The following is a 25197-nucleotide window of genomic DNA, read 5'->3' on the forward strand; positions in this document are numbered from 1 at the left end:
TTTTTCCCTTTTTTTTTCCCCCCGGGGGGGGGGGGGGGGGGGGGGGGGGGGGGGGGGGGGCGACCCCAGAAATTCCCGGACATCACCCCCTGCCCCAAGCACGCAATAAACACTGACAAGAAAAAGTTTTTATTTCCTGGTTCAACTTTTTTTTTTTTCCTGGAATATAGACTGAAGAATGGGAATAAACACGAATAAATAGCAGAGCGAGGCCGCGCGCGCCGGGATGCGGCTGGCTGCAGCCGCGAGGCCATTGTCTCACCCTGAAGCCAGCCTGGCCTTGTCCCCCGGCTCCTTCCCTTTCCCTGTCCTTTTTGATTTTCCTTTTTAAAAAGACGCCCCCTCCAGCCCCCTCGCCTGTGACCTTGGCCGCCGCGGATGCTCTGATTCCAGCACTTTGCCCCCGAGCCGGCCAGGCCCATGGCCGCGTCCGAGGACGGGAGCGGCTGCCTCGTGTCGCGGGGCCGCTCGCAGAGTGACCCCAGCGTTCTCACCGACTCCTCGGCCACCTCCTCCGCCGACGCCGGGGAGAACCCAGGTAACGGGGCCGGGCGAGGGCGGCCGGGCAGGTGGGCAGGCCGGGGGGCAGGCGGCGCTGGGCTCGTCCCCGGCGCCGCGCCGCGCCGCGCCGCGCTCTGCAATCGGGGAGCCGCGCCAGGACCCGGGCGCTCGGGCTCCGCAGTTCGCGTCCCCAGGAACGCGCCCGGGGCGCCGCGGGGCCCTTTGTCCGGAAAAGAACCGATTTCCCGGGCAGAGCCGGGCGCTCCGCATCGGCCCTCCTTGCAGGCTTGTGGGCTCCGCGGTCCGCTCCGAGGGGCTGCCCTGCCTTGGGTGCCGACCAGCTGGGGGAAGAGAGTCAGACCTGTGGCCGCCTCCGCCAGCGCTGGCTCCGAGCTCTGCTTCCCTCCCCGGGGCGGCGGCCCCGGCGGCCCCGGCTTGGGCGGCCCCGGCCCGGCAGGGCAGCGCTCCCGCGGCCGCGGCGCACGGGGGCTTCGGCTGGACGCCCAGCTCCCGCGGGGCCTGGCGCACCTGGGCGCGCCCGCCCGCCTCTCGGGACAGGTGTGCGGGGCGGAGCGGCGGGCAGGGAGATGAAGGGCGTGCGCCAGGACGGAGCCCGGTTTCATTACATTATATGGACTTTGTCCGCTCCCCCGCCCCCGCGTCAGCGTCGATTGTTTAGGTGATAAATCCGGCTACAAAGGCGTCTGTATGGCTTGATTGATTACTTTCCAGGGAGGAAGAAAGGCCTAATAAAGCAGGAGGGGGGTGGGCTGCGCGGGGCCTGTCACCATGGAGACGCAGGAAGCAAAGTGATCATTAAAACCTTTCTCCACCAGAAGGCAATTTTCACTTCACAGAGAGAAGTCTGAGCTTCTGAAATGTAGGGTTCAAAAAAAGAATCAAAGCTGGTGTTTTGGTATCAAGCTACTGGACTCAATTTCCTATCTTAGAGAAGCACAGTCCCCTCATAGATGATGTTTCGACCATAAGTTGCCCTTACCTTCCTTAGAAGACTTATTCTCTCTAAATGCACCGGCCCTAGATGGGGACTTGATCACGTTAAACAGTGGGCATCAAAATCAAGATAATCCCCGGGGCTGGGGTGAACGCAGGCTCTGTGGGGAGGGATTCCTTCACTTAACTGGAACACATAGGAGCTTTACTCTCTAACTACAAAGAAGGACCTATTAAAGGCAGCTCTGTGGGCGCGAGGGCCCAATTTGAAATTTTAAACAATAAACCCATGCAAGGCTTGTAAGATTTCTTTGTTAGGACTATTGACACTGTGTCATTTGGTCAAACTAAGGTACCAGCCGAGGAAATCCCTGGCTTTTCTACATCTGGGAGGCCAAGTTAATTTCCTTGGAGTTTCAAGCAGAGCCTGCCTAAAGCCGACCCTTAAGGCTTTAATTAATCCTTTTATTAGGAATTGGGGATTAAGCCTTCAGCACTCCATGATGGATTGGTTTTCTCTGTGTTGGAGATGCACATCCATGAGTGTTCCAATTATGGAAGTTGAGTGGCTCGTCATGAGAGAATCCTCCCCAGCTCCTTTTGTCTCCCTGGCAGTAAAAGGAAGCAAACTTGAAACGGAAATTACGGAGGATTTAGCTTTTTGGCTGTCTGTGAGTTGATGCCTCCGTGGGTGGGAACAGTGGGCTCGGCAGGTGGCGGGTGCCAGTCCACCAGGGAGAGGTGGAAGGGCTTGGGTGCTTACATGATGCCGTGGGAGGACAAACACCTGAGTTAGTCTCTGGCTCAGATGGTCAAAATAGGACCCTGGGAGCAGATGTCTGCGGTGAAGAGTCTATAGCACGTATAATTCGGTGAGTGGTAGAACCTTGCTAAAGATACCAAGCAATTAAGTATTTATGGATGTGTTAAGCAGAGGAGTTCTGGCAGAAAGAGAATCAAAATCTTCAAGTTGGAAGCAGCCCGGGAGCTTGAAGCAGGAAGGGTGGACTAGGGGAGCATTTTCTTTAACAGCCTTGCCTGGTTGGCTTGGCATGCTTGCATACCTCTTTTGATGGGGAACTCATTTCTTTCTGGTGCGGTGCATGCTTTTCTTTGGGCAGACCTATTTAAAAATTCTTCAGATGGCTTATTGGGGGCTGCAGCCCATCAGTCCTGTTGGGATCGTCTCATGGTGTGTGTTGCTGGGGGTTTCAGAGAGCTTGCTGTTTTAGGGCAGTTATCACACCGATCTGCTCTTTTCTTCAGTAGGGCTGAAAAGTCCCAGCCCTTATCTTGCCCTCCCTTCAGGACTTCTTCATTTGTCCTCCTGCTGCTCTATAGATTTACTCCTGAAAGTTGAACCTGGTGCACCAGCTGTGGAATAACCTAGTACAAAGTCAAGGGGAAGAGTTGCCTCCTTTCGTCTGGCTTCTAGATTTTTATAAAACAGCCCAAGGTTGCATTACCCTTGCTCTCCAAATGCATTTTTTTAAGTAGGCTTCATGCCCAGTGTGGAGCCCATTGTGGGGCATGAACTCACAACCCTGAGATCAAGACCTGAGCTGAGATCAAGAGTTGGACCCTTAACCGACAGAGCCACCCAGGTGCCCCCCCAAATGTATTTTTCATGCATCAATATTCTCTTAGTAAAAACTCAGAACATTCTCGGAGAGATAAACTATCCCTCTGTCACTCTTCAGAGGTTCCCACTGTGATGAGTTTAGAGGAGATCCTCTGGACCTTTCCTGTAGGTTTATAGCTACATGTTCTTGGAAGAAGGCTTTAAGAAAACACTGTATATAAGGTTCTTCAACTTGTGTTTCTACTCCACACTGGTTCTTGGAGTTCTTGTCACATGGTGTATCTCTATCTCCCTCTCTTTTAATATCTGCATAGTATACCAAGGAATAAATTTTTCAGTTTATATAATTGTGTTGTTTCTAGTTTTTGCCCATCACAATCCTCTTGGCTGTGGGTACCCAGGCAAAGTCTCCTTGTACTCCTATGTACATTTCCTGTAGGGTATGTCCCATCTTGTGTGATGTCTGGGTCACAGGGGACCCACATTTTCTTTTTACGATACTGCACCCTGGAAAATGTACCAATTGACATTCTTTCCAGAATCTCTGAGAGTGCCCTTTCTCTGATGGCTTGCCAACATCAGAGATCATCAATCTCCTTTTCCCCGCACAAAGAGTGACAAATGGTGGCTCATTGTGTTAATTTGTGGCTCCTTGATTGCTGGTCAGCTTGAGCAGCTTTTTGTGGCCTTATTAGTGCATTAAATCTCTCAGTGGCCACGTCTGTGGCCATGGGCTGTGTGGCGGGGATGAACGGTGCTCCCCGGGGCCTATCCTTCTACTCTCTCCATCGCATCATTGCTGCGTTAATGATTCTGTCTGCATCTTTGCCAGGCTCCTCTCTGTGAATCTCTACTCTATGCCCACAGGCATGGCCAGGCCTTCTCCCCAAACTGAGCTTTAAACAAGGGAAGGCAGCACAGCCATGACCTTTCCTCCTTCCAAGGAGTTCCTACTCACGGGGACTTGGCGTGATCCCACACGGAGAGGGTGATCTGTGACCTCCTTCTTGTCCAACCCATGCCACCTACTCAGGCTTCCCAGTCTCGTCCCCTGACTGTCCTTGCTCCTTCGCTTGTCCCTCTTTCTGACCCTCTCTTCCCCCGGACTCTGCTGCTTTTCCCTCTTGGGCTCCCTCCTTACCCAGCTCCTTCCCCTCTTTCCAGCACAGCACATTGGGGTCCCTGCAGGCCCTTGGCTGCCTTCTTTCTCCACGCCCTGCCCCTCTGGGTGGCTCCTCGGTTCCCCAGTGCAGGACCAGAGACCGGGCTAAGAGTCAACTGGGACTGCCTTTTAAAACGCTTCTGCGGGGCCTGGCCGTTTCCCTTTGTAAATATTCTGCTCTGGAGGGCCAACCAGGTGGGGGACCTTTGACTGAGGGCAGGCTTTCTCAGGCTTGGCACTATGGACATTTGTGGCCGGTCCCTCTGTGTGGTAGGGGCCGTCCTGTGCACTGTAGGTAGAATGGCTGGCACCCCTGGCCTCTATCCACTAGATGTTAGTAGCTCCCCAACCCCTAGTTATGACACCCCAAAATGTCTTCAGACATCACCTGGTGTCCCCTGGGGGTAAAACGGCCCAGGTGGGCTCACCTGGGGAGCCCCTGAGTCTAGCACTCAGCAATGGCCTCAGTCTCTCCGCTGACAGCTTCCATGTGTGCGTGTCCCTGCATGAGTGTGTGGGGGGCCCTGCCCTGACCTGTCTGACTCCTGAGCTCCAGACCTCTGTGTCCTGCTGTCCCCTTCCCATCCTTCAGGTCTCGGGCTGATGACACCTCCTCAGAACGCCCTCCTTGTCCACCCGGCTAGATTAAAGGAGATGCCCTGCCCCAACTAGCCCCAATCCCGTCCCTCAGCTCTGATTCGCTCATGGCGCTCCTCTCTGCCTGGGATCTCGGGGTCTGTCATCCATGTGGTGTGTCCCCCTCTCGGCCCCAGAGCCCAGCACGGACCTCACGTGCAGGAGGCTCCAGCGAGCATTTGTGGAATGAATGGATGCAGGCACCAGACACCAGGGTCTTAGCTGATGAGGCTTGTGGCTGGTCAGCTGGACGGTCCCCGTGGAAAGGCAGCTCAGGTGCAGCCAAAGGGTGGCTGGGGGACCAGCAGCTGCAGCCTTCTGCAGGGGCAGATCCACGTCTGGAGGGAGAGAAGCCGTTCAGAGCATCCTGTGCCCTCCTGAGCTGCAGACTGACACACAGACACATCCACCTTCCTCCCTGGGGAGCACTCTTGCTGCTTTCCTTTTCCCTGTCATTGGCCACTGGGAGCCCCTGCCACCTTCTGGCCGGACCCTCAGTACTGAGTCCTAGTACCCAGTACCCAGGTCTCGTCCCCCTGCCTGGTCCTGCAAGGCAGGGCAGGAAGTTTTCCAAAGTGTAAACCCCCTCTGGTGTCTCCTTTGCCACAGCCCCAGGGCCCAGTGGCGATGAGGGAAATGCACCCTGTTTCTCACCTGGTGGTTCTTCCATGGCTCCTTGCTCCGGCGCTCTCCTCCCGAGTCCCGAGTCCTGGGGACGTTCCTGTGGCCCCTGGCAGAGTGTCCGTGTGGCTTAATTAGCAGCAGAACTACGCGGTAATTACCTTGTCAGCTTCTTCGGGCTTATTAAAAAGAAAAGCTGGATGCTTTAAAAAGATATGGAGTTTAAAAACTTAAAGATTTTTTTTTCTGACGATAAAAGTACTGCACAGAAAAAGATTAGATACTTTTGAAATTTCTGTTCCCCACCCCCTTCTCACCCGAGAGCCACACAGAAGGCCATGAGCAGGGAGGGCTTTGTCAGCATGAGGAGGTCAGCCACCAAGTTCAGGGTCCTGGCTTCCCCCCCTCTCCACCCTGAGCCCCTCTTGATCCATTGCCAACTGCCTTCTCTCTGTCACTCTTTGAAATGATCTCACTGATTTATTTGATAACCTAGTTTATTATGTCTCTCCCTCTAGACAACACTGTCCAGTACTGTAACTAGTGACCTGTAGCCATTTAAATCTGAGTTAAATACATTAAAATTAAAATTTCCTTTCCTCAGTTGCACTGACCACATTTTAAGAACTCAATAGCCACATGTGGCCGGTGGCTGCCAAATTGGATAGTGTGGATCTAGAACATTCCATCGCCACAGTGTTGGGCAGCGCTGCTCTGGACTGCAAGCCCCCCGAGGGCTGGGCCTTGTCTGTTGTCCTCCTGGTTATGCTACACTTGGCTGTTTCCCAGTGAATGTTTGTTAATTGGTTGAGTTCACCAGAGTGGGATTGTCATGGTCCAGAGCTCTCATGCTAGAGAGGCCTTGGCCTCCTTCAGTCTGATCTTCTTATGTTGTTAAGGGGAGGGTGTCCAAACAGACCATTTCCTATCCCACACAAGATTAATTTATTTCAACTCAGCGAGCTTCCCCAGAGGAATTAAAATATGCCATGTTTGGTTCTTGCTGGATGGCTCTCTCTGACTAAGAGAACAATGACCTCCAAACATACTTTGTCTGGAGCTGGATGGATGGGTCCAAGTCCTGGCTCTGCCACACGCAGGCTAAGTGACTTTGGGCAAGTCACCTCAGTTCTCCGAACATCCGTTTCCTTTATGTCACATAGTGGTAATTGTTGTCCCTAACTCCTGGCAGGTGAGGCTTACTGAGCTATTGTCTATGACCGTGAGTAAATTTTGAGATGCTGGTCATTGGTTTCACAGCTTCGAGGAGGCAAATGTCCCCTCAGACATCCTCTGATCACCTTGAGATCATTCCATCTTCTGTGAATAAAGGCAGGAGGCAGAGAACCCTGTGAAGAGAGTGGGGAGGCATGGGAGGGACAGCTCCCGGAGCCCTTGGCAGCCCCTCCTATAACTGGGTCCACGTCAGGGCCAAGCTGTCAGCCTCTCTGCACTTCATTTCCCCCACCTGTGAATGTGGGTAAGCCCGTACTGAGCCAGCGGGGCTCGTCAGGAGGATCCTCCTCCTTAGACGCTACTCCCCAGCTGCCTGCCAGACCCCTCCCCAGACCTGCAGTCCACCCAGGGTCCTCTCACCTTCTCCAAGTTACCGACTCTGGTGCTATAATTCTGGGACAGCATCTTGGTGGTCTTGAAATAAGATTTGAATGTGTATTTTGGGGGAGGGGGTTGTTGCACTTTTGTGAGTTTGCCTGGAGGGTCCTTTTGGGGAAGGACACCTTCTGGAAGGACACGCCTGAGCCATTGTAACACTTACGGCTGCAGAGTGATCACACCAGCTGCAGCTGCCCGTGAGGGTGTGAAGGGTGAGAATGTTCTGGATCCCCCACCAGAGCTTCAACCAGACTGTCGTTTATGCGGTGGACATAAACTGTCACAGGGAGAGAGGCAAAAGGAGAAAGTGTGAATATAACCAATAGACATCAGAGGATTTGGGACTTACTATTTTGCATTTGTGAGGTGGGAGCGATTCCATGTCCTATAAAATCGTTGCACATGGGGCCTGAGCTGCAGGGTCTATAGGAGCCCCACCCTGGCCAGCAGGCGAGTCGGGGATCGGACTGTTCCCATAGAGCCCATCAGGGCCATGTGGGAGCACGGGCCCAGGGCTGCCAGATTGCCCTATTTATATCCGGAGGCTGGACATCCAGATTTTTATGTGAAATGTGATTGTTAGATACTGTCAAGTTTATCGGTTAGGGATTGGTTTGGCTTCATGTAATAGGAAAGCTAAGCAGCACTGGCTAAAATAAGATTGGGGTTTTCTTTTATGGAAGTGCAGACAGCACACCCTCTTCCTGGTTGCAGGATCGAAGGCTCTGCAACTTTCTTGCAAGCCACTGGTTACAGGACGGTTGCTGCCAGAGGTGCAGCACCTTATGGGCAGGAAGAAGGGGATGGTGACAGGTTGAGGGGTGTCCACCTGCTGAGTCATGACCCTGCTTTCCTGGGAGCCCTACCCAGGGACATCCACTGATGCCTCCTTGGCAGGTGCTGGGGGGCTGGGAAATGTGGGGTTTGGTTTGGTTGGCTTTTGGTTGTTTGTTTTGGATAGGTGCATGGCTACCCCTACAAGAGCAGGTGAAGGAAGGGATAGTCAGAGTGGCTGTAGGTAATCAGCCACGGCCCCTGCCACGCCACCCTAATAACAAACAAAACCCCAACCCAAACCACGCATCTGGGACTGGATGTGGCCTGCAGGCTGCCCTTTGAAAATTATGGAGAAGAAGGAATCTGTGGAAGACTGAAGCAATTATTATGTTTCATGACATTTCTTTACCAAGAAATTAAAGGTTGGACTAAGATGTGTGATTTAAGCCTGAACGTTATGTCCATCCAAATTTTATTTGATAATATTTATCCCGGGTACAAGACTGACAAGGTCACTGGCCTTCACGGAGCTGACAGTCTGGTAAATTATTGATAGCGGGAGTGAGAATGTGCATGTTGTCAACTCTGTGTTCCACGCGGGGCCATCATGCTTCCTTCTGTTTCATCTTCCTCTAAACCCTTGAGGTAGCGCCAAAGGGCTGCGGAGACCCAAGTGTCCCACCCATGGGCACATACACAGGCAGAGGTGGCTGGGGGAGGAGCTTGAATCCAGGGAGTTTGATGCCCCGCCCACCCACCTGGCCCAGACCACTGCCTGCCCCGCCCACCTCCTACCCCACCCACTCCGTGCCCCACTCACCCCTTTCCATCCCGCCCACTCTGCCCCCCCACTCTGCCCTGCCCATTCTCTGCCCCGCCCATTCTCTGCCTGCCCCGCCCATTCTCTGGGGGCCCCTTCATACATCTTACCTAAGGGCTTCAGTCTCTTAGATGGAACAGGTACTTGTGTTTCATCCCTTTCCTGGCTCAGGCAATCCGTCTGATAGCCGTGTATGTATCTTTAGCCGTATAAACACACAGACGCAGACATACTCTTCCATTTCCCAGTTTATTTAACCAGAATAGCCACCAGGATGAGATTTATTTATTGAAAGTCAGGCAAGGTGATGGCAGTGAATCAGCTGTCGGCAGAGTCGTTGAAGGTTTCCTCTTTAATGGGCTGGGGTGGTGTCCCTGTTTGTTCAAGCAAGTCACTGGATGGGTAGCTTGGCCGTGCACCTTATCTAACGGGCATGGCACAGGTAGGCTGACATCGATCAGTGGACAGTCACAGAATGAATCTGCCAAGACCCATGTGGCTTAATAAATATACTTATTATATACATTGTCGTGCAGTTGTTTTAAATGTAACACTTTGTCAAAGTTACCATCTGTCTCAATACTCTTACTAATGAGTTGTGTTACTACTTTATTTTTTTGGTCCCACTACTTCTCGGAAGTTTGTATCCATGTGCAGGAAAATTTTTGCCTTGTAATCACCAGCTCAGGGGATTTGAACCAAGTTAGAGAGATGTGCCAGAAATTATCTTTTTGCTTCCCTTTGGCAGGAAAACATTGTCTCGGGCAGTGTTAATTCGGGGATGACTGTGTTTCTGCAGTCACATGAGTCACGTTGTTGCTGACCTTGGCACATTTGTCAGCAGGGTCTTTTGTGCAAAGCTTCTGAGCGCTTGCGAGCATCCGAACTGTCTCAGCGGCTGGGTGCTGCCATGCTGGGGTCACCTGGCCCTGCCCCACGTTCTTTATTTTCTTGTTAGACTCTAGGTGAGGTGGGGGATACAGGTTCTCCGTAGAGAGTGGTTGTGTATGATCTTCCTTGAAACCACATTTATTTATGTACAGAAGAAGATGGCCTTAGGACATTAGTAAAGTAGCCATGGTCATGCACTTAGGAGGAGACACAGACATAGCAAAGGTCACAAAGGTCACAGAGGGGGTGTCAGTTTCAGGGAGATGGGGAAATGCTATATATTATCATCCTGGGCTTGTGACTCTTTGATGATCGTTTATCTGCTGATGTAGTAAGCACTGCCATGTGCAGGGAGCGTGATGTGGGGGGCTGGATCGCCTACCCTGCAAGCTCACAGTTTGACAAGCTGCATTGACGGTACCACATTCCCAAGTACAATGACAGGATCCCTACGTCATAAGCACTGGACTTCTCAGATTGGTCCCCTTCTGTGTTGTGTCTAGCTCATTCTCTACCAGCGATCTATGGTCTGCGAGTAGGTGTCTGCAGGCTGGCAGGTCGAGGACCCAGGCTGGGCTCCGCTGGCGCCTCTTCTCCACGTGTACCTTACCCTCCATGGACCCAGCAACACTGTCTCGTGGCAGTGGTGGAAATGCACAGAGCCTCTTTTGGTCTAGGACCTGCATTTCTGCCTAATTCTATGAGAGTGGGCACGGGGCAGTTTAAGGCCAAGGAGAGGGAAATAGACCCCACGTCTCGGTGGAAGGAGCAGGCAGGTCACAGTAGATACAAGAGGCGGGGAGAACTGGGCCCGTGGTGCAGTCCGTGTGCTCGGCTTTCCCTTCCTAGACCTCCTGAGCTCCCAGAGACTCAGGGCTCAGTCAGATTCATGTCGGTGTCTCCTGGTCTACTAACGTGGAGGCCCGACCCCGGGAGACCAATAGACGGTACGTGGACTCCTCGGTGTCAGACTGTCTGGGTCTGCATGACTTTGACAGATCCACTTAACATCTCCGAGCCTCAGTTTCCCCATCTGTAACATGAGGATTACTTGTAGCAGTGCCTACCGTGAAGGTGGCTGTGGGCATCAGGTGGCTTGGTTTCTATAAAGCATTTAGCACAGTGCCTGTCACCATGGAGAAGCTTCCACCCAAGGCCTCTTGGTGGCCCCTGAGCATTTTGGCCAGTTTCGGGGGGTGGGGGTGGGGGCTCTGATCCTGTGCAGAGTTGAGGCTCTGCCACCCACGTCTCCCACTGGTGCCCTCACGATGTGAGAGTTCCTCCTGGCCTGAGATCAGCACCACCAGGCGATAATCAGGCATCCCTTCCCACCTTCCCACCCTGGTCCCTGGTTGGCCCTGGGGCTGGTTCGTGGGGTCGCTGGTATGGGAGGGGCACTCCTCTGGAGGCCCTGTGCCTATCTTCCTAATTGGGGAGCGGGGCTGGGGAAGTCAGGACCTAACAGGCCCAGGTCAAAGGGCAAGGTCAAAGGCCAAGTCACAGCCCCAGCCGGGATGTTACACCATGAGCGTGCTGGGTTGATGATGCTTGAGGTGGGCCTTGGGCTCGGGAGCCGGCACGTGGACCGCGGGGCCCTGCTGCTCCTCTTGTGTGTCCCTGCCCCCCCAGTCCTCATGGGTAGCTGGTTCTGCCTTAATGTGAAGCAACAGAAGATTTAGGGATGATGTATTATTTTGTCTCACTGCTTTAGTGGGAAGGGTGAGTACTGGGGGCCGTTTAATAACACAAACATGGAACAAACTAAGAGTCTGCATTGTGCTTCTGCTCGTCTGGGCAGCCCCTCTGGGGGGCTTGGGGGGCACAGGCCCTCTCTCGTTCATGTCTTCTGGGGGATCTGGTGGAGCTCGCCTTTCCTTAAGGTCATTACTGCGAACATTGGTGACATCTTAATGTGACGCCTTTCCTCATATTTTCCCAACTCTTCCCCACTTCCTGGGAACTATATTGGTACCTTTTTCTGTAAGGATTTGTGTTGTCCACTGTTCTGCTCTCAGCTCCAGAACAGTCCTGCTCCGCGGGGACGTTCGGTGAATGCTGGCTTTATCTCGAGTATATGGTAATGACACTCTGCAGCCCCTTCTTCTTCCTGCTCACAGGGACCCATCAGGAAAAGTAAAATTGAGGGAAAAAAATCCCCTAAGAAAGGACAGTGACACAGGGCATGAGGACTTCGGGGTGAATGGTCTTTCCCTAACAGGTGTGAAGGGCAGCCGCTTGGAGTACAACTTCTTGGTGATACGTGTTGCTAAAAAGAAGCTTACAAATTTGTTGATGATTAGTCTCTGTGTGGTTTTTTAAATGAACTAATGACAGTTTATTCCAGCAGGACATTAGCCCAGAACAGCTGTTCCCTCAGGGAAATACAGACTCCAATCACCGGTCTTGTTTTTCTGGTTCCTTTTTCTGACCCTGGGCGGAGCGCACATTGCATCTTGCTTGGTGGACTCTTGGGCCAGGGGACTTGGGTCGCCCCTCCCACTGGCATCCAGGAGCTCAGTTACCAAACATTTCATGGGGTGGGACATCGCTCGTTGCAGAGAGGGTGTTAGATGGCTTCTCCCCCCGAAGAGTGAGAGCCTGGGTTGGGAAAAGAAGAGGCACACCAGGGGCTCATTGCAAGTGGGGGCTCCCCTCCACCTCCCCTCCTTCCTCCCTCCCGTCCAGCACACCAAGTGCCTTCTCTTAGGCCAGGTGTGATGGCAGGCACGGGGACAGCATGGACAGCGGAGGCATTCCCCATCACCATGGGCTGGTCTCACTGGGGGTGGGCTGGGCCTGGGTTATCGCACAGGCAAACGCTAGTCCCACCAGGGTGAGTCTGCCCTGGTGCTGGGAAGGGGCCTGCAGGCTGGAGGAGCTCAGGGAAGGCGTCACTTGAGTCGAGAGCCGGAAGGTGGGTTGGAGTGAACCAGCCTGAGTGGGAAGGGCAGGGTTTTCTGGGGGGAGAAGGTGGCCCGTGCAAAGACCCGGAGGTGGGAAGGAGCGTGAGGGGTGCTCAAGGGACTGATGTCGGGCAGTGATTGGAGGGTGAGGAGGAGCGGGGAGTGTGGCGGGATGGTGCCGAGAGGGGCCAGGAGCCTGCACCAGGGACTCCTGGGCAGAGTAGGGGGTTGACTGCACCTGCAGAAGCAACAGGAAGCCCAGAGGGAGGGGCTGCGTGTGCACGTGTGTGCACCTGCGTGTGAGGGAGAGGGAGACCGGGAGGCAGTGCTCAGGGCCTGTGAAGAGCTCCAGGCTTCCAGCCTGCGTTTCCCTCAGGCTCGCAGACCCCTGTGGGGGTGTGTGTACAGACTGTGCACAGACGGGACTCCCCGGGGTTTCTCGTGAGTCGGATTCTGCTGTCCTCTCATGTGGGGAAGCCTGGATCAGGCCTCACTCCAGGTTTGGCGGGGCCACCACTGTGTAGTCCCTGTCACCCTTGGGAAGCTTGGGGACCATCCCAGCTTCGGGGCTGGGCGTGTGGTTGGGGCACCTGCCATGCGCCACCTGCTCTCTCTCTCCCCCCCTCTCTCCCTCTCTCCCCTCTCTCTCCCTCTCCCTCTCCCTCTCCTTCTCTCTCTCCTCCCACTCTCTCCCTCTCTCTCTCTCTCCCTCTCCTTCTCTCTCTCCCCCCCCTCTCTCCCTCTCTCTCTCTCTCCCTCTCCCTCTCTCCCTCCCTCTCTCTCCCCCTCCCTTTCCCCCCTCTCTCCCTCTCCTTCCCTCTCTCCCTCCCTTTCTCCCTTCCCTCTCTCCCTCCCTCTCCCTCCCCCTTCCCTCTCTTTCTCTCCCTCTCCCTCTATTTCTCTCCCTCTCCCCCCTCTCTCTCCCCCTGTCTCTCTCCCCCCCTCCCTTTCTCTGTTCCTCTCCTTCCTTCCATCTTTCTTACCTCCTCCCCGTGCTCCTCCTCCCACCTTCCTGAAAAGAAGAGGCAGCCGTGGCAGAAGGCACAGGGTCAAAGATTCACCAGCAGCTCTTTTAAGGTCAACTTGCCGCCTGTCTTTTAGGCAACAAAGTTCACAGAGCTTCTCGTGCTGACTTTTGTCAAAAGTCACTGGAGGAGGGAGACTTTGCACGCGTGTGTGCACATACGTGTGTATGTGCGCGTGGGTACGTGTGTGTGCATGCTGAGGTTATTGCTGTAAATTCTCATCTTTTTTGGAAACATTTATTTACTTGAGAGAGAGCGCGCATGAGCTGGGGGGAGGGGCAGAGAGAGAGAATCCCAAGCAGACTCCCAGCTGAGCACAGATCCCGACATGGGGTTCAATCCAGGACCCTGAGAGCACGACCTGAGCTGAAACCAAGAGTCAATGCCCAACTGACTGAGACATCCGGGCACCCCCTCCTCATCTTGTTTCAAGGCCTCAGGTGGGAAGGGACCTGGCTCAGACCCCAGCCCACATGCTTCCTGCAGACGCTGGAGCCGGCTGCCGGGTGCTTGGAAGCGGGCTCGAAGCCCAGCCCTGCCCGCTGCCCCCAGCTGGCCTCGGCAGGTGGCTGCATCAGGCCCTGCCTAGTGTCCTCCTTCGTGCCTAGAGAAATGTCAGCTCTACATTCCTGGAGAGGTTGTGAGCCTCGGAGGAGGCGTGTGAGCTCAGCCCAGTAGGTCAGCTGTAACTGGCCGCCAGGTGCCCGCCCATGAGTGTCAGCCGGTGGAGGGGAAGCGAGGCCCCCGCGGGGTAACACCCTTCTCCTGGTTCCCACTGGGCGGTGGGTCTGGCGGGGAGCTGCCCTGACTGTGGAGGGCGGTGCTCCCCGGTTGCTGGCGTGGCCTCAGAAAGCCTCCGTGTCTCACCGTGCGTGGGGAGGCCTCGTGTCTCTGTCACCCCTCCGGCTGCAGGACGGGTAGGGCCCAGAGCTCTCCTGGGGGCTGAGCTGGGCGCGGGTCCCACGGGGAGCAGGGCGCACACAGCCAGAGCCCTCTGGGCCGGGCGCTCTTCCTCCGTCCCAGGACGCCTGCGTCCTTCCTGAAAGCTGTGGGCCGCCGTCTGGAGCAGTCTGAGCTCACCTTGTCGGAGGAGATATGCACGGCCGTTGTTACCTTTATTGTGAGGAGGCCTTCTGCACGTGTTCTAATTTTTATCACCTTAGCTTCGACCAAGAAAATCTTTAGCAAACACTCAGAAGCATGTTTTCATTGGAGGTGTAAGCCTTGGAAAATAATGTGCCCCTCCCCACCCCAGAAATATAGGCAGGAAAGGGAAAATAAATGTTTTCCATCGGGAGATGGCAGATCTTGTTCTTTTAAAAAACAAACAGGTTTTTAAGACCAGAAAAGTAGCACGTGCCCATGTCGAGAAAACTCCGTGACGGCGGGAGACAGGATGGAGTAGGCTCAGGGCTGCTGGCTCAGCATCATCAGGCCTGGGCTGTGGTCTGCTCTGGCCAGCTGTCTGTTCGTCCTCTCCGGGCCTCAGTTCCCCCACCTGTGGACTGGGGGCACTGTGTGGTTATGGTGGGCATTCAGCGATGCCCGGCGCGCCTTCAGCCAGCACTGACTCGTCATTGCCGTATCAGACACGGGGTCTCCCCTGTGCTCCTGGTCTTCCTCCCAGAGACAGCCACGATGAGCTTTTGCATGTGCTTTCAGAAACTTTCTTTGCATTATTTCCTTATCATCTTTTCCCCGTTGTCCTCTTAAAACTTTTTCTTCTTCGAGCTGTGTCTTGCAGATAGAGATATGAAATTTGAAAGATAAGCAGGAGTGAGCCAGAATCTGAAGGGGGCAGTCTGGGCAGAGGGAACAGCATGTGCGGTGGCCCCGTGGCAGAAGAGGGCGTTGGGGGCGAGCGGGGGCCAGATGGCTTGTGGGTGGGGGTGGGGAGAGGGGTGGGGACCAGCCCAGGCAGAGTGTGGAAGCCCTCGCTGAGGATTTTGGTCTTTTTCCCATGAGCAATGTGGAGCTGTTGAAGGTTGTATGAGAGGGGGAGCCGTTGGTCTGGGACTGGGAGGAATCACTCTGCCTTTGCTTTGGGGATAAATGGGTTGAGTGTGTGTGGGAGGTCGTTACCTGAGAGGAAGCGATGGGGAGATGCAGGTGGAGGTGGGGTGCACAGGATGGGCACTGGGTGTGTGGGGCAGGGGAGGGAAATGCGGGCAATGCCCAGATGGGGACCCTTGCCATCAGATGGGGAAGGGTGTGGAGAGAGGTTTGGGGAAGGAGAAGAGCTTGGATTTAGGAGACAGGCAGGGACAGGCGCCAAAAAGGACCTGGGCGTGTAAGCTGGGCGGAGAACTAAATCTCGCTGGCATGCAAATTTGGGGCTCTGTGCTTTCCTTCACAGTCAGGGTGTGGGACTTGGGGAGTGACTTTACAGGTCACGTAGACTCTTTCCTGTCTCGGGTTACACTGGGGGACCCTGACCAGCCAGCCCACCGTCCGCCCACTCACCCAGAAGATTCCCTGTCCTCACAGAGCTAGGCTGAGGGACCTGTGCTGGCCACACAGGTGGCTTGTGTCCAGGTCAGAATTTAAACTCTGGGAGGGGTGGGTCAGAGGGGGGACACTGGGTCAGATTGTGTGGTTTTGAGTCCTGAGTCTGGGTGACCTCAGGGGAGTTACTTGCCCTCTCTGTGCCCTCCTCCCCCTGTAAAAAGGGGACAACAATGTGATTTGAGGTGTTTCCAAAGTTGACCACGACCATTACCTCTGACCCCACCCACCCTTTTGCAGTGTCACATGGCCATGTCCCCCATCAGGAGGGATGCCGTCTCCTGCCCCCTTTGTCCCCTGTCACTTGCTTTGACCAGGGACAGCAGAAGTGACACAGTATGACTTGTGGGCCTAGAACTTAGAGCCCGTGGCCTCTGTTGTGGTCCTCTTGCCTGCCACGTGAAATCGTTCGGGCCGTCCTGCCGCAGCAGAACTGAGGTGGCCCCGTGACAGCCAGTGCCGGCTGCCAGGCTGGTGAGTGGAGCTGTCCTGGATGACGCCGGCCCAGGCCAGGCTCCCAGCTGAGCCCCGTGGCACCAGTGAGGCCAGCCCTCCCCACATTTCTGGCCCACAGCAAGTGAACGGTGAAGTCCTCAAATAGGCCACTGAGATGTGCGGTGGTTTGTTACGCATTGATAGCTAAGAGATACAAACTCTAACCGGTACTGGGAGCTATTTCTCACCCGGAGTTTCACTGTGGTCCTTTGTTCCAAGCTGCTGGGCAGGTACTGACTTTTCAATACGGTTTCTCTGTTTCTGGCTGGTTCTGGGTCTGCCTCGAGTTTGGAGGGTGCACCTGTTACATCTGTGACTGTGCGCACCTGGTCTGTGTTGATGGATATGAAGGTTTCTATCCCAGGAGTCAGCAACAGGGAGAACTTAGGGCTTGTGTAGTGCTGGGGAGAGCCCAGCCCATCACAGGACCCTGGGGCTGGGCTGGATTTTGAAGGGCTTTCAACTCCAGTATCCTGAGCCAGGAGTGTTCTTTGCAATCCCCTGTGGGGAGCTTGAAAATGAAATCAATCTGAACTTTCTCCCTGGAATTTGTGATTGACAGCCATTATTAAGAAGTATTTATGGGACACCTGTTCTGTGCCCGTCACTGTTTTGGTTGCTTGGGATCCAGCAGTAAAGACTATGCTGTGCCTGTTTTCACAGAGTGAATCATCTAGTAGAATAAGGGGAAACAGATCAGAACGATACAGATGTATGGTGTGACACTAGGCAGTTATAAATGCCCCGAAGCCAGGCTGGAGGGGGGAGAGTGGTAGGGAGGGGAGGCTGGCTATTTTTAGGTAGCACGGCCAGAGAGACAAGGCTGAAGTGAAGGGATTAGTCATGTAAACACCTTGCAGAATAGCCCTCCAGGCAGAGGAGTTGCACGTGCAAAGGTCCTGAGGTAGATGTGTGCTTGGGGTGTTGGTGAACAAGGGGGCCAGGAGGCTTAAGTACAGTGAGTGATGGGGGGGAGTGGAGGTGTTAGAGCCAATGAGAATTCGGCAGGCAGGGTTGGGATGCTGGGGAGGTGCTGAGGCCCAGCTGGGGGCTTGGGCTTAGTTTCCAGAGCTAACACTTGGGAGGGGGCTGACCTTCTATCTATGATCCGTTGTCTGTTTACTTGTCATCACCATCTATATGCACATCATCTGTCTTTCTCTCTATTGGTTGATTTATCATCTATCAATCTATCAGCCTCATCTATCTATCTACCTACTGTCTATTTACCTATATCTGTCGTCTACGAATCACCTGTCTATCATGCTCCTGTCCATCTGTCCATCACTTGCTTCCCTCCAACCCTTCTTTGGCACTCCTGCCCAGATGGAGACTTGCCCCTGCTTGAATGCCCCCAGGGACAGGCAAGTCCCTACTTCCTCAGGATCCCGCTTAGGAGTTTCCTGGGACCACTTGAGCACAGTGTCATCTGGGCACTGTGCTTCTCTCCCATTTCCTCACCCCAAGATTTATTTACACTCTCCACTTGCCAGGAGAGAGGCACTTGGGAGTTCAGAGCCGTGTGTCCCCTGGCAGGGCAGCCCTCAGCGCACTGGGGAAGAATGGGGCCAGTCAGTGCGGGGGGGACACCCCCACCTCAGCTGCAGCTTCCCTCCTCTTGGCTCCCGGGGCAAAGGCGGCTTTGTGCTCCGCGTGGACAAGGCCTGCCATTGAGGCAGGCCAGGGGATGCTGTGGAAGAGCAAATGATGGCTAGAAACTAAAATTAGGCATTTCACAGAAAGCAAGCCCTGCGCCCGGTCTCCGTGGCAAGCCACTGCGTGCTTGCGCCTGAATGAGCCCTTTGCTCTCCGGCTGCGCCTCTGAGCCCGGCTTGTCTCAGTCCCAGGGAGAAAGCTAGCCCTGTTCCCTCCTGGGGCTCTGGCTGACAAAACGAACAAAAACACAAAGAAATGCAAAGTGGTGAGACGATTGGTTCATTTTCTCCTGGCTGCCAGTGGGCCTCCAAACCTGCCTGTGGGGGAATGAGTGTTCTGGAAGGTTCCCTACAACTTATTTGCAGATGGGCCAAATGGAGCCTGGCTTCGAAGGGAAGACCAGTGGGCCTGATGTTAATAAGACAAAGGAAAGGGGCGGCCTGTGAGCAGCTTGGAAGAGGCAAGAGTTTGCTTTTTAATTTTTTTTTTTACATTTTCTAAACTTTTTATTTTGAAGTAATCTTAAACTCACAGGGAGGTCACAAAAAGTAGTAAGGCCGTGGCTCGCAGAGTATGCCGATGGACAGCAGGAGACTGCCCTTGGTGCAATATCTTAACCAGACCACAGGCCGGGGCTGATGTCACTGTGCTTTACCTGCATATTCTTGGCGTCAGTTCTGTGAAATTTTATTGCATTTACAGATTTACCACAAGCGGGTGAGACTTTACTTTTAGATCGAAAGCATTTGGCTCCTGTGATGGCACTGGGGCCTCAGGGCCGCTGCTGGTCCCGGGTGGGCCCCCCTTCCCACCGAAGAAGCTCAGGACCCTGCCCCCTTCTGCAAGGGCTGCCCCAGGACCTTAGCTTTCTGTGTCCCCTCCCCTCATGGGGCTGCGTTGGTTTCCTGGGGCAGCTGGAACAGAGCCCTGTAGACTGGTGGCCTAAGGAACGGAGGTGTCTTCTCTCGTGGTTCTGGAGGCTGGAGATTCGAGATCAAGCTGTGGTCCGGGTTGGTTCCTTCCAGTCGCATGCCTGCCCTAGCACCCGAGGTAGGTCAGCTCCACTGAAGCCCATGCACTGAGATGGGGTGGTCCTCAGAAGAAAAATGGGATGCTGCAGGATGCCGGGCGAAGTGGGGACGTGGTGGCCACTGATTGGATAAGGCGGCAAGCCTCCGAGGACAGATGCCCAACCTCTGTTCCAGGCGGTTCTCCTTGGCTGTGCCAGGTGCAGCTTTCCTGCCACCAGCTACCTCCGTCCCCATAAAGTGTCTCCACCTTGGGTTCCAAAACTCCTGGATGCCTTCTCTTTTCTTTCCCAAAGCTTCAGCATTTTGTCCCAACATCCCATTCTTTGTCTTCCATTGAACTTTCTGCATTTGTAACTTACATATTTTTAGGGTTATTCGTTTATCATCTCCCTCTCCCTCTTCCCCCACCCTGATCAAGAGCTCCAGGAAGGGGCGCCTGGGTGGCTCAGTCGGTTAAGCGACTGCCTTCGGCTCAGGTCATGATCCTGGAGTCCCGGGATCGAGTCCCGCATCGGGCTCCCTGCTCGGCGGGGGGTCTGCTTCTCCCTCTGACCCTCCTCCCTCTCGTGCTCTCTGTCTCTCATTCTCTCTCGCAAATAAATAAATAAAATCTTAAAAAAAAAAAAGAGCTCCAGGAAGGAAGAGATCCCAGCTGCACTGTCCCCCCGCATCGGCCAGCACCTGGACAGCGACTCGCCTATTCTCAGACAGCAGTGTTGCCTGGGACAAGTTACTTAAGCTCCCTGGCCTGGCCTTTCTTTAGTTATTACCTAGGATGATGGTCCTCACTTCACAGGCTCGTTGTGATAATTTCATGGGACGACCCACGGAAAGGCACGTGGGGCTCGGCACTTCTGAAGAGCTGAGCAAAGCAGTCTTGTTATCATAGAAATGCTCTGGCACGACCTCGAGAGGTGGTGGGATGTGGTGGTTAGATTCTGGGGGCAACCGCCTGGGTCCAAGTCCAGTTCTACCACATACTAGCTAGTAAATTGGTCACTCAATCTGTGCCTCAGTTTCCTCGTCTGTAAAGTGAGAGTAGCAGTGACTCCAACCTATCGGAATTATTTATTAGCAAAGCACTTATAACCGTGTCTGCCTCCGATGTGTCTAAGGAATGTTAGGTGTCATCGTTGTTGATGTTTGTCGCTGTCAGACCACAACTCAGATGCCACTTCTCTGGAGCTAGCAGCCTAGAAGCAAGTTTAAAACATCCTTGAGGAAACGAACAAAGTGTTTGGGATCTGGATTCTGTGACTCCAGGTCATGTCATGATGCTTTATCATTAATCCCTAAAGACTCGACTGTCAGCCATGTCCTCTGTTCATGTAAACATGCTTTATCATTCAGCCAGAGCGATGTGCTGAGCTCTCGCTTTTACTTCCTGAGCCCCTGTCCTGCCTCTGTGCTCTTTGCCAGGAAAGGTCTCATGGGCTGTGAGCTACACACCGGCCCCAAACATCCTGAGGCCTCAGGCTGCGAAGGGTCACCTTCAGCAGGCAGCTTCTGTCCCGTGTCAGAAAAGGGACCAGAATACATTACATCGTTCCTTCTCTGGCATTGGAGATCCGTTCTTGTGATTCTGTGTGAGCTCTTCAAGACATAAAAAGAAAATAAACCATGTCTCAATCCCATTATTGTCCTCTAAATAATGCCAGTGGGTGACACGGGATGAGCATCCCAGGATTATATTCACACCTATGACCTGTGTTCACACCCATGACCGATGGGAAGTCATAGAGAAAGCATCCCAGCTGGTGATGACCTTGGGGATCGCACACGTGGGTGTGGCTACCGACTAAGACATTCATGCGACCGAAGGAAAGGAGAGATGGTCGTGTAGAGTTTACGAGCCCTGGGTAGGGGTGTACATGCTCGATCCCTGTGAGGATGTTCCAGTGGCCGCCCACTTGCCGGTCAGCCCAGGAGGATACTGATCTCCTGGCAGTCTGTGTGTGATTTTAGGAGACGACAAATATTGTATGGACTGTATACCTTTGCTTAATTTTTTTATTTGAAAAATATAATGTTTCCATTAAAGTAGATGCCAAAATTTCCTTTTAAACTTACTTAAGAGAACATTAAAACTGTATTAATTGTAGGCCAGGTGGTTTTATTAGGGCAGAGTCCTTGGGAGTGGTGGCCGGGCTAGTGAAATGTGCGAGGTGTTGCATTGTGCAGAGTCCCGAAGCCCCCCGTCCAGGAGAAGTGCTGTGGGAGGTTCAGGGGGCGCAGAGGAGGGGGTCCGGGCCAGCACGCCCTCCAGGAGCTTACAGTCTGGAAGAGGGAAGGGATAACACAGGAGATGTGGACACAGGGACAGGGAACTTGCTAAGCCTGGATAAGCTTCTTGGTACTAGGGGGACTCAGGGAGGAAGGTTATATGCCTGGTGTAGATGGGGGCGTGTGGAGGCATCTGGCAACAGCTTCATGAAGGACAGGAGATGGGTCTGTGGGCATTCTGGAGGTGACCGTCACGGTGCAGGCTTTGGGACTCCTGGCCTGTTGTCGTTGAGTGGCTGTCAAGGTGTGGGCTTGCAGAAGAGCTAACAGAGCGGTGTAGCCCCCGCCGGGGAGAGAAGCAGCTCTCAGGGAAGTATGGACTCAAGGGGCAGATGCCCATGCTCGGGGGCCCTCTAGTGGCCTCATTAGCGAGAAGAGGTCCTTGCTCCGATAAAGTCTGGCCCCCTGCTTCTCGGACTTCTGTGTGCACCTGCAGAGATGCCCTGGAGATCTTGTTACAGTATGGATTCTGACACTTTTATGTTGTCCGGGCTTGCGTGTCATGTCCAGTCGCTGTAATTCACTGTAAAGGGAATGCTCAGGAGCTGCTAATGACATATTTCATTTTAATAATAAGACACCCATGCTCACCGCTTATTTCCTCCTGTGGCTTTCCACTCTGGCTCTGAGTGGTGTAAGAGTTCGCGGTTAATGGATGACACAATGCATTATTTAGAACACGGAGACGGGAGGTTCTTATAAAGCCAAAGACTTTGTAACAGATTAACTAATAGGTTCCTCAATTATTATTTTGTATTTTCCAAAGAATATTTTCTCTAAAATCACCCAACTAGATAAAGTTATTGGGAAACATCTAATTTTTCTATTATTTCTCTGCCAGGTTTAAATATTGGTGTTCTTATCAGTCCAGAGGTCTTCAGTTCAGAGCTTTTGTCTTTCATTTTACTACCTGTGAAATATGGACCATAGATTCAGACTTTATGAAGCCTTTGGAAAGGTTTGCCACACAAAGTGATATTTTAATGCTCTAGAGCCAGAAATGTGATCACGAGGCTCCATCTCGTTCTCCCGAGGGCTACGTGTGCAGCCTCTGGGGGCAGGGTGGCCTGGGTGTGGGTCCGAGCCTCTGCATGTGGGTTGGCTACTTCACACCTCCAACTCAGTTTCCTCCTTTGTACAATGGAGATCCTAGTAGTATTAACCCGTGTGGGCTGGTCACGGTTAGAGACTTTGTAAGCAGTCCAGGGATGATTGCCCTTGCGCTAAAGTGTCTTTGTGATTTTGTTTTTCACATTTATACAGAGTTGCCATGCACCCTCCTGAGAGACTTTTATCAAGTTTATGTTCCTGCAAAATGTGTTAGAAATTTCTGCTCTCTCCCACATTAGTTAACGCTCAGTCTTGCTCATGTTCCTGACCTTTGTCAGTCTGACAATAAGAAATGACTTCTTTGTGTTTGTATCACTTTGACTTTGAATAAGATGTGTCCCCAGAAGTCACTGCTTGGAAACATCTCTGGTCATTTCTCTTGCTCCTTGTAATTTCTGGGTTGGGCCAGTGGTTAGGAACCAGTTCCTGAATCTTTGGGCAGTTTGGTGGGGGCGTGTGTTGGGTCTGCAGATAGCCGACTTTAAGAGGAACTTGTGTTTAATGAGAGCTTTACTATGCAGTTTGCAGGTGTTTGCACCTCCATTCCTGATGACCCAGGCACTATTATCTCCATGTATTGGAAACTGAGCTCTCTCAAGCCGTAGGCAACTGAGCAACAGAGTCTGGACTTAAACAGATTGCCCCCAGGGCTCACACTCCTCAAGCCCCCAGTGGGAGGCGCGGTGCAGGGGGAGGTGTGGGAGATGGGGCAGGGCAGATCCCGCTGGAGTAGGGCTCACTTACTGGTTTTCTGGCTGGACAAAATTAGGTGGCCCCTCAGAGTTCCACAGCTTCCAGAGGGATTCCAGGTTATTTACCTTGTGGGGTTGTTTTAAGGATGATTATTTCTCAAGAAGTGTGTAAAGACCCTGGCATTGTTCCTTATACCCTATCAATGATAAATGGTGGCTTCTATCTGTATTATCAGCAAAAATTATTAGCACAATGATGAAACACATGGAGTGAAGATGATGAATAGAAAGTGTCTAGAACATCTAGCTACCTGGGTATTAGCTGTCATTATTTCGTTAATATGTTGTAATGTATATTTCCACATTCTGTAACATAACAGTGCAAACTTTGCCCACCCAAGGTCACTGTTGAAAGCTCCTCATGGGCCCTCGATGGTCTCACCAATGCAGACCTCCCTGCCACAGTGGCCAGAAGCCAATCCACTGCAGCCAGTAGCATTTTCGATCCATTTAGGCAAGAATATCACTGTGCTTCACAAGCGGCCTGCTCTCCCAGCCTCCCGGGGGGCTGACACTGTCCCCCCTGGTTTGTCACACCTTTGCAAGCTGGTGGATATGTTTTTGTGTGCGGGATCTAATGATGAGACACCTGTTCCACATCAGAGGTGGGACTTGAGGCTGCCGGAACTGATGCCTGTGGTTTCCCAGTTTTGACCACCTGTGTCCAGGGATGGCTCTGGCCTTTGCATTGTAGGCAAGAGACCTCAGTGTGGACCGGTGGCCTGGTCTGTGGGCGCGTCCCAGAGTAACCCTCGTTTCCAATCCAGTGGGGCCTTCCACCTTCTCCTGGGGTTATGGAGTTGGCCAGGCTATGACGTCTTAGCTTCCACTTGGTCCAAATTTACTGCTGGTAAAAATTCTAGGGATTAAACTCTCCATGGAAATTTGTGTCTGTGACGAATGCATCTCTCTTGGAAAAGACAACTTCTTAAAGGTAACAACCATATCATTGACTCCTGACTGTCCTTGTACTCATCCCAACCATGGTGCCCACCTTGAACAGATTAGAAATGAGCCTTAAAACCAACCGACATACCACAATGGAAAAAAGCCCATCAAACAGCAGGGGAAAGTCATTCTTTTGGCAGATCTGTCTATCCCGGTGCCTAGACCATGCTGACTCATTCCTTTGGCAGAGACGTCCTCCTTATTGTGGTTGGTTTGGGTGCATTTTCTTCTTGTGGAGAAGTTGCTAGAAGGTAGGGTCAGTGATGGGTCTGTGATGGCAGCAACATCTTTATTGATGGATTGCTCTTCTCTCAGGCACCACACTTAGCTCTTCACACACTTACCTCCCTAAAGTCTCATGACAGCCCTCAGGGATTCCCTGTTATTCTCCCTATTTTGCATATAAGGGAACTGAGACCCAGGGAAGTGAGGCTGTGTGTCCTCAGCAGCATAGTCACCGAGCCAGGATCTGAGGCTACGCCATCTTGCCTCCGACCCCAAGGTCTACATTAGATGGAGAAACCTCCTCCCACCCACCCCAAGGTGAGGTCCTCTAATATAAGCCCTGTTAGCATCTGGAAAGTGGCTTTGTAGCACTCACCGAAACTGTGCTTTGACTGTTCTTTGTGAACTTGGTAGTTGAAAGTCTGTTTTGTAGGCCGAGCTGTAGACTTGTGAAGACAGGGACAGTGTCCAGCTTGTCTCTGTCTCAGTGCGTTCAGAATGCTGCACACACAGTGGGTCTCAGTAACAGCTGGATGGATGAATAGAGGGATGGATCCACACACAGATGGATAGATAGATGATGGATGGAGGGGTGGCTGATGGGTGGATGGGTGGATGGGTGGATGGGTGAGTGGGTGGGGGGATGGGTGGATGGAGGGGTGGCTGATGGGTGGATGGGTGGATGGGTGGGGGGATGGATGGATGG

At 53.2% G+C, this 25197-nt stretch overlaps 1 protein-coding gene across 1 annotated transcript in view; it reads left to right on the plus strand.

The window, feature by feature from the left end:
- The first annotated feature begins 420 nt into the window (after positions 1 to 420).
- The window catches only part of PHACTR3 (phosphatase and actin regulator 3), a 219301-nt gene continuing 194524 nt past the window's right edge, over positions 421 to 25197 (plus strand). The window contains exon 1 of the mRNA XM_021677840.1: positions 421 to 538. Coding sequence (XP_021533515.1) covers positions 421 to 538 — 118 coding nt within the window. The remainder of the gene's footprint in view (positions 539 to 25197) is intronic.

Source organism: Neomonachus schauinslandi, chromosome 10 (genome assembly GCF_002201575.2).
Source record: "Neomonachus schauinslandi chromosome 10, ASM220157v2, whole genome shotgun sequence".
In the NCBI taxonomy this organism is placed as follows: Eukaryota; Metazoa; Chordata; class Mammalia; order Carnivora; family Phocidae; genus Neomonachus; species Neomonachus schauinslandi.